Here is a 19,007-nt window from a genome sequence, read left to right as displayed (position 1 = left end):
GTGTTTTAACTTAAATTCATAGCCAAGAGGATGAGGTGCAATGGGCCTCCTGACAAGATAGTTTTATAGTAGAAAATGACTCTTGTTTTTACCTTGGCTTATTCTCCCTGTCCAGGTGGGATGAACCTCATTGAGAATAACAGCGAATTTTCTGAGGTTTTTGCCATTGTTCTTCCAGGGTTGCTGTCAGCACTGGATCTTGTTGAAGTCAATCCTCAGCTGGCCACTTCAGAGGAAGAGGCGAAGGCTACAGCTAGCCTGGCAGTGGATGTGATTGCTTCAAGTTTTGGTCAGACAAGGGAAGGAGGGCACATTGTCTATGACCAACTTCCTACTCCCAGTTCACCAGATGAATCAGAAAAGGAAGCATGTGTGAGAATTTAGTAAATACCGTGCATTGACATGTTTCACAATGGGCATTCCAGAGTTGCGGGGTGTTTGAGGAGACAGATATTAAGTGGTTGTCTGGGTCAATATTGCCTTAATGAGAATATCTGCACATTTTCACAATTGTAAAGTTTCCCCTCTCCTCTATTTTGGTGACCAATACTACTGTAAATGTATTTGGGTTTTGGTAGTTCACTGGGTATTAATATGTTGTAATACTATGTAAACTTAAAGTCATAAACAGCATTTATTACCTTGGTATATCATACTGGTCTTGTTGCTGTTCCTTCACATTTGAGTGGCTTTCCATCTTTCCTCCCTCCTCCCACAGTCTGGCTGCACAGTGCATCCTTGAACTGTTAGCCTACAGCAGCAACACACTTCATTCACAGGGTCAAAGTTCTGGTCCACAAAGCCCTCTCTATAAAAAGTTCAATGCTTGCGAAAGAATTTGTAGTAAACCAGGCCTCCCAGGATGGCTAGCTCTAGTAAGATGACAATGGAAAGCAGCAGCTTGTTGGTTGTCACTCTACAAAGAGAAGAAAAGTGGAGAGTAGTCAGAAGTGTGGATAACCTTCTTAATACTGTGGAGTTTGACCTGGGACCAAAGCTGGATACCGTGAGGCAAAATGAGTTTTTTGTTGGATCACACAGCCACTTGGCAGTAGGTGAGTACTCATAAGGTTCATCAGCTGTAACTTAGGGATAACACTGTCTACCTCACAGAAATGTTAAAAATTGGGACAATAAGTACCAAAGCATAAAAACAGTTTCTTGATTCTAAAACATTTTCAAATAGTAGTTACATTTTTTTACAAGAAAGGGTTAAGCTAGAAGAAAAATATTATATATATGAAAAAGTATACCATTTCTAAAATCAGAGTGAATTGTATTTCACAGTAGCAGAAATACAATTTCATTTATCTAACCATATAGAGCCACATCAGTTACACACTACAGCAGTGAACCTATGTTGGGAGAAGGGTTTGGGGCAGACTCTCCAGTGTCAAAGTCCAGCTCATGGATGGTCCTGCTTTAAGATAGGTAACTAGAAGCCTGGGTAATGTTTCTCAATCCCTTGTAAACTTCTTCCCTTCTTACTCTCTCTTCTCTATTTCTCCCTCTGCTGTCCTATAATCTCAAAAGAATATCTTCTATTATAAAGGTAGTATAGGAGTTTCAAAAAATTTATCTTTCATTTACACAAAGAATCCAACCTCTGGTTCTCATGTTCACTGTAGGTCCCTACCTATTCCACAAGGAATTTGCCACTGTTTGTTTAGGAAAACTCCACCCCCTCCTGCTAGTTTGACCGGGTTGTAGTTTTGTTTCATGCTAGGCCACCTGTGCCCAAGGTCATGCATACCACCTACTTACCCCCAACTTTAGCCTCAGTGGCAACACTTTCCCTTCTGCTCTGGTTTTGTTGCTGCTAGCACTTACCTCAAGGGTTCTGTTTTTTTGTGGGGGTTTTGTCTGGGTAAAGACTGCTTTATTGGTGGCAGTTAGCACAAGTTAATAAATACTGATTCCCCAAAGAGCTCAGTTATTTATCATATTACTATTACACAGAGAGCCGAATGAAATTGAACAAAGTGACTGCTGGGCTGATGGAAGTCAATCCTGCCTCTTGGGAAATGAAGCCATAGCTAGCTAATATATGGCAAATGCTTCTGTAACAACTGTAAGAACCATGGTGGCTCTATACAGGAGAACATCAGCTACCTCACCCTTTAGATGCACTGGAATTCCACTATCCTTCTGAAACAGCTTTTGTTGCCCTGGAATTTATTTTCAGAATGCCTGCATGAAGCAGTGTGTATGGTCCTCTTGGAAATCTGACAAAGAGCAGGCAGGTTCTGCTGCATCTTGGCTCAGCCATTGTCCAACAGTGACAACTCCTCGGGGTTTTTTATAAAAGTCTACTTGCTAACAAGACAGAACTTCCCAAAAGGGGGCTGACTCCTACGAAAGGCAAGCAGAGCCAAAAGCTAGTACGAAGCAGTAGCGGTGAAAACTGTTTTCTAATCAAGTCTTTACAAATATATTTCAAGGAATAGGAAGCTCTATTATTGCTACGTGCTGTCTTCGCTAAGGAATGTAAGCTGGGATTAAATGTCCTTTCAGTGGAGACATTTTCCACTGTTCCAAGTCAGAGCAGTATATACTTTTAACAAAGGTTTTGTCCTTGTATATTTAACTATACAAGACCATATTCCTTTATTTATTCTGATCAGCGAGGTGGTATTAAATATAAGGGGACTATATGGTATCAAGTGCTGAGGTGCTGTATTAGGACTTTTGTAAGTTACTAAGTTTTTCTGGTTGAAAGACATTAATAGTTAAGAGAAATTAATTTTGTAAAACTTACTTTCTGGACATTGAACGGAGAATCTTTCGACTTTTGCTCAAGTTTTCACTCGTGTTTACCAGCTGAGAAGAAAAAAATAGCAATTATTTCACCCTTCTTCCAAAAGTATACACTATACAATTTGAATATTCCTAAACTAAATTGAGTGTATGTTGAAAAACTCCAAGAAATCAAACCAATTTAAATGATGACTTCTGAGTATAAGTAGAAGAACCTGGAAAGGACAAGATACTTTAGTATTAATCAAGTAGGCTTAGGATTTATTATATCTGAAGGTTGCTGTGGGGACGGACTTCTGAGACTGAGCTCATCTTTCACCCTGGCTACTCAAAACAGGAAGTCTTCAAATGTACCCAGCCAGGGACTGTGAAGCAACTTTGAGCAATTTAACATTTGAATTTCATCAGCCAAATTCCAGGAGAGTCTCTTGAGTTGTTGTTTATTTTATGGGCTGGTGAGTTACTGCTTTTGAGATCTGGTTATCTTTTTTTCTTCAAGAGACAGATACATTGAATTATAAAAGGATTTGACTCCCCTGGACTTTTCCCTTTCAATTAATAGCAGGAGGGTATAATCTAGATAGCTAGAGGGTATTTTACCTCCCGCAGATGGAGACCTGCCATCTGTTCCCATTCCACAGTGGCCTTGGTAAGTTGATCTCTCAGCTCATTGCTTGGCTTTTAAATTTAAACAATCTACCTAGTGTATGTTTTGATTTTTGAACATACTATCTTGTAAGCAAGCTGCATTCTCTATAGCTTGCCTTGAATTTAGTACTTTGTTGTGAATTTTCACTGAAGAAGGAAGGGTATCACTCTGGTTTAAGAATGGAGAACTATAGCTATTAAGATGTATAAGAGAATCTCAAATCCCCATACTGAGCTAGTATTTTCCTGTCCAAATCCTGGCTGTAGTATCTGTTTTTCAGTTTGATTTGCCTCATGCTATTAAAAATACAGCATTCCACTGGCAAATTATATTATTTTTAAAATTCTTATGTAGATTAACTCATTTATGGAAAGGAAGATGAATTATTATTAAAATGAGTTACTTTTCAGAGCCTCTGAAAGTGATAGTAGATTAGAGGTCCCCGATGTAGTGATCATTTGGCCTAAGTATTTGTTTTCTTTTGTTGAGACAGAGTGTCGCGTTGTTGCCCTGGCTAGAGTGAGTGCTGTGGCGTCAGCCTAGCTCACAGTAACCTCAAACTCTGGGCTTAAGCGATCCTACTGCCTCAGCCTCCCGAGTAGCTGGGACAACAGGCATGCGCCACCATGCCCGGCTAATTTTTTCTATATATATTTTAGTTGGCCAGATAATTTGTTTTCTATTTTTAGTAGAGATGGGGTCTCGCTCTTGCTCAGGCTGGTCTTGAACTCCTGACCTCGAGCGATCCACCCGCCTCGGCCTCCCAGAGTGCTAGGATTATAGGTGTGAGCCACTGTGCCCGGCCTAAGTGTTTTCTTCCCACAATGATCCTTACTTTAGGTAACAATATAGTTAAATCCTGGACTATAACCCTTTAATTTATCAATCTATAAACTGAGTGGTATATTTTATGACATATGGTAAAAAGTGATGGGATAAATAATGTTTTCATAATAATAGAATATCCCACTAGATGTATAAGAAATTAAAAGTCTCAGATTGGTAGCTCTGAATCCTTAAGTGCCTTTTTACATATTATTCTCTTGCCAAAGAAAGAACATAGGAATTAATAAGGATGAAGTGGCTGCAATCTTACAAATGCAGAAATCAGATTCCTTCAGTCTTTTTCTTCTTCACTAAAACAAATTTCCAAGGATGTCTAAATCTTAAGGGTAACCATTATTTCTAAGGGAAAACTCCTCTCAGCTAAGCAAACTAAAAATTGAGAAAAGTATTAAGAACCTAAAGAAGGTTATTCTCTGGCCTCAACTGCTATAGCTTCTGGTCTCAGTATGGCATCTAGGAGTAGTGGGCCCAGCTACTATCCCTGCTCTTGCCACTTCCCCATCTGCCCAGACTTACTCTGCTCTTGGTACGTTCCAACTGGTCTCGTTGTTCCCCCAGCTCTTCTATGATTTCTGAGCCAATCTGGTCAGTCTCTGTGGCAATCCGATGAGAACGCTCAATACTTTGGGTGGCCCGGTTCAGACTTTCAGTGCCTTGCAGAAGCAATGCCCTTTGAGACTGTAGCCGATTCTGAGAGGAGTATGGAAGGGAAATGTTAGGCTTCTTCCCCCATCAATTGGCTGCCAGCACATTCCTTATGACCTTCCTTGTGTAAGAGGGGATGTAGTGAGCAATAATTTCCATTACTTTTAAGACAGAACCAAAGATGTTAATGAGCTACAAGACCACAGACTAAAGCAAAACCCAGAATCCAATCAACAGGATCACAACACCTCCCGTTCCACTGTGCTTTTACACTTCCCCAAGGCAAAAAAGGATGGATTAAAAATACTGGAGCATTTCCCTGTGTTTGTGATGAATTTGGACTGGTCCATGTGCCTCTTAGACCAGGAACTTTTGAGAAGCAGCAGCTCAGATTTGGGAGATGCAAGAGCTATCTGATAATGCATATAGCCTGTAACTTCAGTGCTGCAAGCAAACCAACTAAATTTTGCAGCCCTAGAAAATGACTCACTAAAGATTCCCACTTAACTGGTACTGAGGATTGAGGAACTATGAATGAGTTACTCTTTTTCAGCATATAAATCATTTGTAAGTCTAAGACTCTACCACATTCTGGAAAACACTTGTGACCACACTCTTGGTGAGCCCCAAAAAGAATTTCACCTCAGGCCAAATACACCCAAAAGCAAAAACTTCAAAGCTGCCACACTGGTGATTTACTCTTGGGGACGGTAGTATCTGGGGCTCGAGTAAGCTTCCCCAGCTGCCCTAATTTCCCAAGTGCCTTAACTTTCTAAATCCCCACCAAAGTTTTACTCCACTTATAATCCTAAATACAGACAGCATGAGGACAAAAGTAGCCTTTGTCAGGCCAGAATTGACAACCACTGACGGAAATGGGGGCAGCTCTAAGTTCTTAGCTATTCAAAGCACATAACATATGATCAAAAGGGGCCCAGCTAACAGGCCTATTACAGAGCAGGTGACTACTGGCAATAGGATGCCACCAAGAAACCAAAAGATGGATTCCCAGAGCAGCAGGAGCAAGAAGCATTTTCACTTAATAAATGGAATACAGAACAGTGGATGAGGAAACCACTGAATGAGGTTCAAATAAACTGAGTTATGTTAGCTCAAAGGAAGAAGAAAGTTTTTTTAAAAATAAAAGATGCAGACTTTCAACTGATTAGGCTAAAGAAAGTACAGGAAAAGACAATAAGATCACATAAATCAACCTTAAATTTGGAACAATAACCCTACTGAAGGTGTTAAGTATATCTAAATTATGTTTTTATAATTTCTGAAACTAAATTCTAAAGCAAAATTATTTGAACTTATCCTCTCCCTTCTTTTTGGTAATAAATAACCAAAGTCACTTTTACAACCCCATTTTAAAAAACTCGACCCACCTGCCATTTTCCAGTCCACTTTCCTGAGTGATCTTATATCAGCTTCTGATTTGTAACAATCTGTGTGCCCATTTGAAAATTTTGCATCGTTCTCAAAATGTCTAGTTTTGACATCAACAATGTCAAGCCAGTATCACTCTGAATGTCTCTTGAATTATAATCAGGATGCACCATGAAACAAGATTCGTTTGTTTAAAATTGTATTACTAGCCTTTCTATGTATGTTCAGTCTGCATCGGTAGGCCCCTTTCCATTTCTCTTCCACACTACTTGCCAGGCAGGTTCTACTTTGTACTGTATTTGTGGAATATAATCCAGATGCAGCACATTAAATTTAATGTTTGTGAAGTTTTATTTAATTCCTTTAACTTTCCAGCTTCTTCAGATGGTTTTAAAATACAGATTTTCAATTAGTCCAATTTTATAAATCAGAATTCTGAAGGCCAGAAAGGCAATGTGGCTCACTTTCCATTACAACAGAATAAAGTGTTAGCCCCTTCTTGAGAAGCATCCTGCATTCTCAATTGTATTTCAGTTGTTAGGCCGTCTTGACATTAAGGTAAAGGAAAGCTGGATTAATTTTGTAGCAATACTCTGATAAATTAAAAACCTAAATGAATTTTTTAGGCATACTTGAGAAAGCGATTCTAAAATTTATATAAAAAAATAAAAGCTCAAGAAGATAAGAAATTGGATCAATGGGTCAGAATACAGAATTCAGAAATAAGAATAGGTAACACATATATATTTTTAAATATTAACGATACAAAGAATGTGCATATGGTTTGGAAAGACCTGCATTAAATACAATGGGTACCCCAGGGGAGAAGGGGAATTGGATGCAGAAAAAAGGATAAGAGTGGAAGAAACAAGTCTAGAATGCACTGATAACGTGAACTATACTCCACAATATGGTTAATTTTGTACCACAGGCCCTTGAGGAAAATAGAACAGCTAAAGCTTACCATATGTTCATTCTCTACTGCATATGTGCCATATTTCATGTCTCCTCGGCCCCCAGGTGTGGTTGTCAAAGGTGTGCTTCTCACCTCCCGATGGAGTTTGGCAAGGTCCTTCCGGTAGTTTCGAAGCTTAGACATCATGGGGTTACGGAAGGATAGAGGTGCATAACGTAGTTCCTCCTCCATCTCTGCCAGCTGGGAAGGCAGAATGTAGTAAGTAGATGGCCTGGTTCTTCCCTCTCTCATCTGGGGATATGCTTAGTTTGGACTAATAAAACCACAGACCACCCCAAATAAGTACTCAACCATATAGTACATGAGGCAGTGATTATGTCTGGCATGTTTACCTCATTCTTGGTACCTGCAATAGTACCTAGCAAGCACAAAGCAGGCATTCAAAAAATATGTGATGAATGAATGAAAAAACTAACAGAAGCACTTTATAGCTTACTAAATGTTTTTACATGCATTCTCTCATTTAATCCTCACAACAAATAAATATGGTGGGAAATACTTTCTCTATCTCATATATAAGACTTAAAGAAACCTACTCAAGATTACACAATTAAGAAGAAGAGTCAGGATTCAAAATCTTCAAATTCTCAACTCTTTTTAATATTCCAAGTTTTCAGTGTGGTATGGTTCAAAACTGCTGTCAAGAAGTGCTCTGAAGTCTACTATAGTAAAAATGACAGGAGTCTGGCATCAGGGTTCTTCCCTTCTTTCTTCTCCTCCTCTTTCTGAAAATCAATTATTTGTCTCCATATCAGAGATAACCAGGGGCCCACAGAGCAGGCTGCTTTGCAGAATCAGATTTCCATTTCCATTTTTTCTGGGATAAGTAAAATGTAACACCTAGACATGTTCACAAGAGGCCCTAAATTATTTTCAACTGCCTGGGATGGGCCGAGTAGGACTGCTAATTTTGCTAAGTTCAGAGAAAGAAAATATCTGAGCACCAAACAAGTAAATCAGTTGTAGTTAAGAGATTTTTAAAATGCTACCAAGATTTTAACTGAACGAGGAGACTGGCTACATAACAGGTATCATGGATATGCACAGCTATACATGTATTAAGAAAATTTCTAGTACTCGCATTTTGAAAGAGACAGCTGCCAGTCTGGCGGCCTAGTCCTTCTTAAAATAGATGCAGAACAGAGAAAAGGATGCAGATAAGTTTCCTTGTCAGAACTTCATTGGGATAATTGGGAAGCTGACTTTCAACAAACAAGAAGGAAGTTCTCTGGCCTAAAAAGAATTTTTCTTCTCAGTATGTTCTGGGACAGCAAAATCTAAGGGCAACTATTTCCACGGAGTACTACCAGGGACCTGGATTTTAGCCCCAATCTTAATGGATTTGCTGAAGCTACAGTATAGTGAGATGGAGTTAGAAGGACTCTTGCTTCCAAAGGGTTAGAGCAAAAAAAAAAAAAAAAAGTTGTTTTTAAAGAAAAGCCACAGGTTAAGAGGAAGCAATTGCTAAACTGCTCAACAACCTGAACCAACTTCTGACAAGCTTTGGGTCCTGACTGGGAACTCATCCTGTTCATGCACCTCCTGCCTGAGGTACCAAGTCCAGCTACTATGCTGTCTTGTAAGACAGAAAGGAAGATGGCTAGAATCACTTCTGAGCTAATTTTCTGTGACAATAAATTTAATAAAGAACAATAAACGATCTTAATGGCAAGGTCTTAAAAAGAGATTTAAAAAGACCACTCGGGTAAAGATATGAGAATGCCCTTATTACTCACACTAGCAATACACACACACACGCGCGCGCGCGCGCGCGTGTGTGTGTGTGTATTTTTTTTTGAGACAGAGTCTCACTCTGTCCCCTGGGCCAGAGAGCCATGGTATCATCATAGCTCACTGCAACCTCAAACTCCCGGGCTTAAGTGATTCTCTTGCCTCAGCCTCTCCAGTAGCTGGGACCATAGGCCTGCGCCACCACACCCAGCTAATTTTTCTATTTTTTGTAGAGACAGGGTCTCACTCTTGCTCAGGCTGGTCTCAAACTCCTGGCCTCAAGCAATCCTCCTGATTCAGCCTCCTAAAGTGCTGAGATTACTGGTGCAAGCCACTGCACCTGGCCCAGAAATATATTATCAAAGACTCCTATTTTAGGAAAGTATTCAAGCTTTCCCCATTTGTGTTTGTCAACCCCCCTCAACACCTATTTCCATCAATTAGCTTCATTTATTAATAGTAAGAAATAGTCAAAATCAAGATCAATAGATAGAACAATTAATCTGTAATCAGGTCATAGCATTACTTCTCGAAAAGATCAATACCAGGTAGAAGAGGAAACAAATACTTGCTCTAAGTTCTCACCGTTTCATTTGCTTCCTGTTGCTTTTCATCAAAATCTCTGATCAACTTCTTCTTCTCTTCTAGAAAAAATAGGTAAGTTTCAAATGCTCATTACTATTTCCATATATTTGTAAAGGCCATTTCCTCTGCTTAAAATAAACTTCCCATTCCTCCCAGGGTGCGGGTAGTTGTACTTATCACCCCTAAAAGGCATTTAGAAATGTAAGGGGAATTGTTATCACAAAGACTGAGGGGGGAGAGAAGAGGAGAAGAGTATTACTACTGACATTTAGTACCCAGGGAACAAGATGACCCATGTTTGGGACAATCCTGCATAATTATTTGGTCTCCAAAGCCAATAGCATCCCTACTAAGAAGCACTAAAAGCTAATTATTCTCAACCTTTTCTCTCCCCTCATCCTGAGGTACCAGGCACACTTTCATCAGTAAGAATGTTTACCGATACTGGTTCTCTAAAACCCCTATCCCTACCTTCACCCCAAAGGTGACTCACTTCTTCTGTATTAACCCTTATTCACTACTTTTCTGCAAAACAGATTCGAAATCCACCTACTCTGCTCACTGGGAGGCTGCATGGTGTAGTACTTGTCCCTCCCTGGGGGTGGCAATAGGTAATGACTCTCAGTGAGAATGTCATTCCCTTTTCAGTTCTCTTTCAGCCCTTCCCATGATGTCATTTTGATGCTAATATGTCTTTCTTTCTTTATTTATTTTTTGAGACAGAGTCTCACTTTGTTGCCCGGGCTAGAGTGAGCGCCATGGCGTCAGCCTAGCTCACAGCAACCTCAAACTCCTGGGCTTAAGCAATCCTACTGCCTCAGCCTCCTAGCTGGGACTACAGGCATGCGCCACCATGCCTGGCTAATTTTTTCTATATATTTTTAGTTGTCCAGATCATTTCTTTCTATTTTTAGTAGAGACGGGGTCTCACTCTTGCTCAGGCTGGTCTCGAACTCCTGACCTCGAGCGATCCATCCGCCTCAGCCTCCCAGAGTGCTAGGATTACAGGCGTGAGCCACCGCGCCTGGCCTAGTATGTCTTTAATACCTAAAAATTACCAATCTCCCTTTTTAGCAAAAATAGAACAGGCTTCAGCTTCAAAGCAATAACATCAAACTAAAAGAGTATTATTTTGCTTTCATTGTACTTTTTATGATCATTTATAGATTATACAGGTTTTCCATTTAAAATATATCATTTCCTTTTTAAATAACTATGTATTAAGCAAATGTATTTTACATGAATTAAGTTGATATAAAGAAAACAAGTAATAGCACTTGGTACTCCCTCCTTATTGGGTCCTAAAAAAAAAGATACTTGGATTTGGCAAAAATTGTGAAGGGGGTACTGGAATCTGTCACCTGGTAGACAATTTGTATGGTTGAAAGCCTTGGTCAGTCAAGGGGGTTAGGTTTTGGTGCCAGGTTTGGGCCTGCCTCTACATGTAAGCTTGGATAACTTTTTTCATCTCTTTGGGACCTGACCTCCTTGTTTACAAAATGAGGAAGTGGGTCATCCTTCCCTATCTAAACTAACAAGCAAAAATTAGCCCCATTTATGAGGAGCTTGTTGTTTTCTTTTTTAAGAGTTCTACTGCTTAATGATTCTTTAAAAAACTGTATACATCCAAATGAATGTTCTACCTAGAAATCTACACATATTTATTACCACAAAATTCCCATTGCTTACAATATTTTTTTAACTCATCTTTTGGGATTTCCTTTGCATTCTGTGGATACAATCTTTGGTTTATTTCTTTTTTAAAGTTGTGGCAAAATATATATAACATAAAATTTACCATTCTGACCATTTTTAAGTGTACAGTTCTGTGACATTAAGTATATTTGCACTGTTTTTTAACCATCACCACTATGCATCTCCAGAACTACTTTGTCATCTGAAACTGAAACTTCATACCCATTAAACACTGACTCCCCCGGTCTATGAATGTGCTTACTCTAGGTACATCATGTAAGTGAAATCATACAGTATTTGTCTTTTGTGTTTGGCTTATTTCACTCAGCATAACGTCTTCAAGGTTCATCCATGTTGTAGCATGTATGGGGATATGGTCTTTTAAGCTATGTATTTTTCATTCAGTGTGACTCCTAAAAACAAGCTGCATCTTCCATCAATTGAAGAAAGAGCAATCTCTTCCAACGCCAAGGGAAGCAGATAAGTTGGGCTCCCGGAGAGGTGACATGTGGGTACTCAATATGCTGTCCTGAGATTTTCTTGGATAATTTTGTCTACCCTGATTTTCATCTTAATTAAGCCCTTTCTAACTCAGCCCCACATAAAATGCAATGTCACTGCAATGCTTTATATGGATTTACATTTCGTTAATCACAACAGCATCTAATGTATCAGTTGTCTGCTACTTTTTAAGTGATCACAAATCACTTTGGATGTGTATGTGTATGTGTATTCTCAATCTGAGATCACGCTCCTCAAGAACAGGGACATTTGTCTTTTCTACTTTGTCCATAGCTTCCAGAACTTTAAATCTCCGAAGGTGTACTTCCTGAAAGAGCAAATGACAACATACCCTTTACTGTGTCTCACTGTCATGTGACAATCCCTTAATATACACAAGGCATTCCAGGTGAACTATTTCTCCACAATGCTCATAAAACCTGTGACTCCGTTTGTTGTTTTAAAAAAGGGAAAGTTCAGCCATGGCAAATGGTAAACAACTTACCATTGTGGTACAACTGAAATGAGCACCAAAGCAGCTGTTACCATTCGTGGGGAGGAGGGGTGTTCGTTTTTTGTTTTGTTTTTTTTTTTGAGACAGAGTCTCACTCTGTTGCCCGGGCTAGAGTGCTGTGGCTGTGGCATCAGCCTTGCTCACAGCAACCTCAAACTCCTGGGCTCAAGTGATCCTCCCACGTCAGCCTCCCAAGTAGCTGGAACTACAGGTGCATACCACCACATCTGGCTGATTTTTTTCTATTTTAGTAGAGACAGGGTCTCACTCTTGCTCAGGCTGGTCTCGAACCCCTGACCTCAAGCAATCCTCCTGCCTTGGCCTCCCAGAGTGCTAGGATTACAGGCATGAGCCACTGCGCCCGGCCAGGGAGCTGTGTTCTTAAGCAGCAGTGAAATAATACCTGTAGTCAAGAATGGCTAATTCCATGGAGCAGTATCATATTATTTGGTAATAAGTTACAAAAGTGCTGAGTGTCATCACTCCTCTGAATTTGCACATCTTCAAACTCAAGAACACTCACTCCTGATCCAAGCCAGACAGTAAGAAGCAGCACTGTACATATACCTGTATTCCCTTCCCAGCTCTGATTTTTCTAAAACTCTGTTAAAAGACTCCTCCTTTATTCTTCTTTTGTTAATGGGTATGAAAATCTGCATTCTCAAGAGGCAAATTCTAGAATGATTCATGGAAAGTAACTACATAAACGCAAGTAGGGGGAGAAAAGGTAGCCCACAGGACCTCTATTATTATCACTAACTTCTCTGTGTTAGGGAAGTTAGTTATGCTCAGTCTTTTTGGAGTTGGAATATTCCACTTTTTACGTGATTTCATAAAACACAAACTTGCTCTGATTAGTGCTCTACAGCTTATATACTTTTAAAAGAAATACAACTGCTTTGAAAACAATTTGAAGAACTTCACTACATTTATAAGATCCTTTGTGAACTCCTCAGATTTAAAACAAAAACCAAAAGCCTTTGAAATCATTCTTCTGCTAATGAAGCCAGCGAAGCAGAGATCTAAAGGTTCAAAAGAGGCTGATCCCTACTAAAGTGAAAGGACCAATAGCTGCTTTTTATGCTTTAGTCTCAGAATTGTGAACCCAATGAACGTTAGAGCTGAGATGAGCCTCAGAGATCATTTAGTCTAACTCTCCCTTAACAGTTGAGGAAACTACAGCCTGGAGAAACTGAATGCTTTCCCCAAGGTCATAGGAGGAGTAAATATGTGACAGCACTAGTTCTGGAATGCAAGTTTCCTGCCTCCCAATCCAATGCTTCTGTAGATTACATATACAATTGAGGGGCATTTTGTGTTTCCAGGGTATAGTCTTTAGCAACTGGTAAAATTTGTTAAAAAAGAAAGAAAAGAAACCAGCCTGGGCAACATAGCAAGACCCCATTCTCTACAAATAATAAAAAGCATTAGCCAGGTAAGGTGGTATACATCTGCAGTCCTAGCTACTTGGGAGGTTGAGGCTGCAGTGAGCTATGATCACACCACTGCACTCCAGCCTGGGTGACAGGGTAAGACCCTGTCTCTCTTTTTTTTTAATTTTAGAGACGGGGATCTTGCTCTTGCTCAGGTTGGTCTCGAACTCCTGACCTTAAGTGATCTTCCCATCTCGGCCTCCAAAAGTGCTGGGATTACAGATGTGAGCCACTGTGCCCAGCCTAAGACCCTGTCTCTTAAAAAAACAAAAACAGAAACCCAGCAGAACTGCATCCTGGGTAGAATGGGCACCAGAAACTAGAATGAGCCACTGCAGACACCACTATCCCCCACCCCACAGCCTTCCCAAACCAGTCATGTGTGAGAGACTGACTCACTCTGAGACTGACTCTGTTTCCTCTGATAAACTGGGTGGATGGTAACACCATTCCCTGGACACAGAATAAAATGGAAACAGCCAGTTCTGAAAAACAAAGCTAGAGATAGTCCACCTTAATGTTCACCCAAGGTGGGTGGCCTCTCTTTCTTATTGGGTCTGAATTACCAGCCTAAAAATGACTAATCTTGATCCGTTAAGAGCTGTGGAACTAACTTCAGTTTCATTAGGAGCTCAAAAATATGCGATTAATTTGCTTTTGGTACCTCACTGTGGCATTTCTACAACCTACATCTTCTATTTGTAAATGACAACAGTTTAGGGGTTAAAAGCATCCCTCTCAACCTGTTTCCTTATCTGCAAATGGGGACTATAAGACTACTGACCTCATAGGGTTGTTTGAAAGGGTTAAAAGAGATAATACATATAACAAGCACTTATCAAGTGCCAAACATTGTAAGAGTTCAATAAATAGGAACCACCATTGTTTCTGGAAGTAAATTCTTAGGTAGGAAGACTAAAGAGAAAAACAAAATTCACCAGTATAAGCTACATGCAAGGGCTGTATATCATGTACATTATGCAGTGCCTACTAATTCATCATGGGCATTAAAGTTTATGAAGTGGTCTCCAAACTAGAAAAAGAGGATTCAGAGACAAGGCCCTGTGTGTTTCTTAATTAAATTTAATATATTCAACAAATATTTATTGAACAGTATGAATGAAGTAGTGAATAACGAGATACATGTGAATAACAAGTTGTTGAATTCTTATCATAACTGTGTAAATATATGTATACTTTATTTACCTATCCATTAAACAACTAAGTCTATTACCAGCAACTTAGAGTATTTTGTGCTTGAGCAGAAATTCACACTTTTCTGATTGCCCTCTTGGCAGGAATAAGAAGGTTAGACAACAAACGTGAATATAATTCTTAGTCTGTTTTGTCTTGCTGTAACAGAATACCTGAGACTCGGTAATTCATAAGGAAAAGAAACTTATTTCTCTGGAGGCTGGGAAGTCCAAGGTTGAGAGGCCCACATCTTTTGAGGTTCTTCTTGCTTCCTATGGGTTACCCAGTGGAGGAAGGTGGAAGGGCAAGAGGATAAAAAAGCAAACAAGAGAGGGGCAAACTCACTCTTCTAATAACCCACCATGGCAATAACGAACCTACTTGGCATTGATTTATTTACAAGGGCAGAGTCCTTATGGCCTAATCACCTCTTAACATCCCATCTCTTAATACCATCACAATGGCAATTAAATTTCAATTTTTTTTAAGCCTACAATACCCAGTATTCCCAGGTTGTCTCCCACCCAAGTACTAACCAGGCCTGACCCTGCTTAGCTTCTGAGGTTAAAAGAGGTCGTTGCATTTAGGGTAGTACGGCTGTAGATCGAATGTGAATTTTGGAAGGGACAGTCAAACCATAGCAATAACTAATTCAGCTTTCTATTTTTCGAAATGGAATGCTCTTTTGCATTATTTAGCCTTGTAGAAATGATAGAAAGATGCTGCAAAAATGAATTTAGGGCAGGCTGAAAATGTAGTCTACTTTTCAACCACATAAGATCTCATCACACTCCTGCTCAATAGCTTTTGACTGCATCCCATTATATTTAGAAAAGGCACAAATCTTCCCCCATGGACTGTGAGGTCCCACCTGATCTGGCCCTGCCTACCTTTCTCCTTCGCTCACTCCATTCCAAACACACTGACCTTCCCATTGTTCTTTGAACACACCAAGCTCCTTTCTGCTTAAGGGCCTTTGCAGTGCTATCCCCTCCTCTTGACACTTCTCTCAGATTTCTGCATGATTTACTTCCTCACTTTATTCAAGTCTCTGCTCAAATGCCATCTCCTTAGAGAAGCCTTTCACAGCCACCCTATTTAAAATTGAAGCTGCCTCCCCATTCCTTTTTTTTAAAAGCCACATTTAGCAGTGGGGTTTTATACCAATTTTAGTGACACGAATGCTAATAAGTTCTGAAAACCCACTACCATTGGACCAGCCATCCCCTCCCTATTCCTTTACCCTGCTTTATTTTCCTGTATTGTTCTTAACGCTGCCTCTTAATACTTACATATTATCACCCACCCACTAGAATGGCAATTTGTGTGTCTTTTTCAACTGTATTTTGCAATATTAACCAGCACCTAGGACAGTGCCTGGTAGACAAATTACACATACATGAATTTCATTCTCTCCAGTCATTAAATTCACATGACCTTGGGTAATTCATAGAGCAAACACTCAAGTTCTCTGTCTGTCTCTCTCTCTTTTTTTTGAGAAAGGGTCTTGTTCTGTAAACAGTGCTAGAGTGCAGTGGCCTCATCATAGCTCGCAGTAATCTTAAACTCCTGGGCTCAAGTGATCCTCTTGCCTCAGCCTCTTGAGTAGCTGGGACTACAGGTGTGCGCAACCACGTTCGGCTAATTTTTCTATTTTTTGTAGAGACGGGGATCTGTCTCACTCTTGCTCAGGCTGGTCCTGAACTGCTGAGCTCAAGCGATCTGGGAGGCTCAACTCGGCCTCCCAGAGTACTAGAACTACAGGCATGAGCCACTTGCACCTAGCCCAAGTTCTGACTCTTAAGTAAAAACAATAAAACAAAGTCTTCTCCTTGCCATCAAAATCCATTTGTAAAGAGAGGTCAAGAAATATGGCAGGGCCGGGCACGGTGGCTCACTGGAGGTCAGGAGTTCGAGACCAGCAAGAGCGAGACCCCGTCTCTAATAAAAATAGAAAGAAATTATCTGGCCAACTAAAATATATAGAAAAAAAAGATTAGCCGGGCATGGTGGCGCATGCCTGTAGTCCCAGGTACTCGGGAGGCTGAGGCATGAGGATCGCTTAAGCCCAGGAGTTTGAGGTTGCTGTGAGCTAGGCTGACACCACGGCACTCTAGCCCAGGCAACAGAGCCAGACTCTGTCTCAAAAAAAAAAAGAAAGAAAAAAAATATGGCAGATTTAGGGCTGGAAAACTCTAGCTCTTTCAGACAGAGTTTGCAGCAACCTGAATCTTGAAATTAAGAGGCAGTAAATAGTCTACTAAGAAAATTCAAAACAAGACCACATCTAAACTCCACAATTCTGGTTTTAAAGACTAACCCCGGCCGGGCGCGGTGGCTCACGCCTGTAATCCTAGCTCTGGGAGGCCGAGGCGGGTGGATCGCTTGAGGTCAGGAGTTCGAGACCAGCCTGAGCAAGAGTGAGACCCCGTCTCTACTAAAAATAGAAAGAAATTATCTGGCCAACTACAAAATATATATACAAAAAAATTAGCCGGGCATGGTGGCTCATGCCTGTAGTCCCAGCTACTAGGGAGGCTGAGGCAGTAGGATCGCTTAAGCCCAGGAGTCTGAGGTTGCTGTGAGCTAGGCTGATGCCACGGCACTCACTCTAGCCCGGGCAACAAAGTGACACTCTGTCTCAAAAAAAAAAAAAAATAAAATAAAGACTAACCCCATAACTAGCATTTACCGTTATTTACCATTACCCGTAAGTTATGATTCTTTTGGTTTCTTAACCATTTTTATGCTACAGATCCTTTGTAAGTCTGGTGAAAACTATGGACCTCCGATGAAAATAACGCTTCTGAATGAGTAGAATACAAACAGCTACAAAAGAAACCCATTCTACTGAACTACAGGACCGCAAATTTAAGAACCCCTATGCTCTTCTTGCCACAGTGAAAAAGATAAAATTTTAATGGCAAGGAGGCATCCAGGGAGACGACACCCGCCTTCCATTCCTGAACACGCCTCTGGTTCACCCTAAGCGGCAGCAGGAGACCCCGGGCACCGGGACCCAGCCAGCCCTCGGGGGCGTGCCTTGAGGATAAGAAAGCGAAGAGGGCCCGGGTCTGGGAGGAAGGTCGGGGCCGAGTTCTCCACGGCTTGGCCCGCTCCCCGTCTCACCTGTCCCTGCCGTCCCCAGCAGCCGCTCGGGCACCCCTTGTAGGTCTTCATGGAGGCCGCGGAAGATCTCGTGCAGTTTCTCGAAATGCTCCGAGGAGGCGGCGGAGGTGGCCATGGCGCAGGCCGCGCTCGAGCAGCGGCTGCCGAGATTTTGGGCGCTGGGCCTGCTCCTTGCCCGGTGGTCAGCCGCCCAGCCCCGCAGCCATCACGGCGACCGCCGGGCCACCGCCGCCCAGGATGAGGCGCTTCCGGGGCCGCGGGGCTTCCGGGGCCGCGGCGGGGTCCTCCCGAGCCGGAACGCCCACCCCCCCTCCAGCCTGTCTCTGAGGGAGTGCCGGGCGCTAAAGCCTGACAGAAAGTCACGTGTGCTGCGCTGCCCAGGCGACTCCTGAAGGTACAGTGCTGCGCCGGGGCGAGCAGCAATTCCAGAACCCTGGAAATATCCCTTCTGGGTTCAGAAAGGCGCACAGAGAAAGGGCCCAAGGGGACCCTGGAGACGGGCAGGTTGGCCGCCTCCCTCCCGGGCCCCGCCGGCCGGCGAGGGGCGGGCCCCGTAGTGCATGCCGGGGGATGTGGTTCGCCCGGAGAACGCGCCCGCTCGTGGGGGCCGTACGGGTTTTCCAGGGCGGGTGGTTCAGCCAGCGCCGCGGCCGCCAGGGGTCGCACTGGTGGGCGGTGGTTTAGCACCTGTTTGCGCCTAGACGTCATCTTCGCTATCATCGCACTTTGCTTTGCCACCCTGACTTGTTCATTTCGCGTCCTGACTAAACGTTGGCTTTCAGCCCTGGAAGGATAACAGGGCTAGGGGCCCGCCTGCCTTCGGCGGTAAAGCACCTTTACTGGGGAGGTCAAGTGGCTTCCCACGCTTTCAGGAATGGAACCCCGGCGGCATGACCCTAAAATAAGCAGTCATCCTCTAGCGGCCGGCCCGCGTAGTGCACGAGGCTGCCTGGTGCGTTTGTT

At 41.9% G+C, this 19,007-nt stretch overlaps 2 protein-coding genes across 2 annotated transcripts in view; one reads left to right on the top strand and one right to left on the bottom strand.

Moving 5' to 3' along the window:
* ARG2 (arginase 2) overlaps window positions 1-648 on the top strand; it is a 32,199-nt gene extending 31,551 nt beyond the window's left edge. Inside the window, exon 8 of the mRNA XM_045565266.1 lies at window positions 179-648. Within this exon, the coding sequence (XP_045421222.1) occupies window positions 179-384 (206 nt within the window). The 3' untranslated portion in view covers window positions 385-648. The remainder of the gene's footprint in view (window positions 1-178) is intronic.
* VTI1B (vesicle transport through interaction with t-SNAREs 1B) lies at window positions 616-18,542 on the bottom strand. Its single transcript, XM_045565278.1, has 6 exons — window positions 18,045-18,542; window positions 9,579-9,637; window positions 7,251-7,442; window positions 4,769-4,942; window positions 2,759-2,820; window positions 616-916 (listed from the first exon to the last, which is right to left on the bottom strand). Exons 1-6 carry the CDS (start codon window positions 18,157-18,159, stop codon window positions 820-822), a joined length of 699 nt encoding a protein of 232 aa, XP_045421234.1. The 5' UTR covers window positions 18,160-18,542; the 3' UTR covers window positions 616-819.
* Between the last annotated feature and the right edge of the window lie 465 nt (window positions 18,543-19,007).

This window comes from Lemur catta, chromosome 1 (genome assembly GCF_020740605.2).
Source record: "Lemur catta isolate mLemCat1 chromosome 1, mLemCat1.pri, whole genome shotgun sequence".
Classification (NCBI taxonomy): Eukaryota; Metazoa; Chordata; class Mammalia; order Primates; family Lemuridae; genus Lemur; species Lemur catta.
The sequence above is the reverse complement of the archived record's forward strand: the minus strand, read 5'-3'. Positions and strand labels throughout refer to the sequence as shown.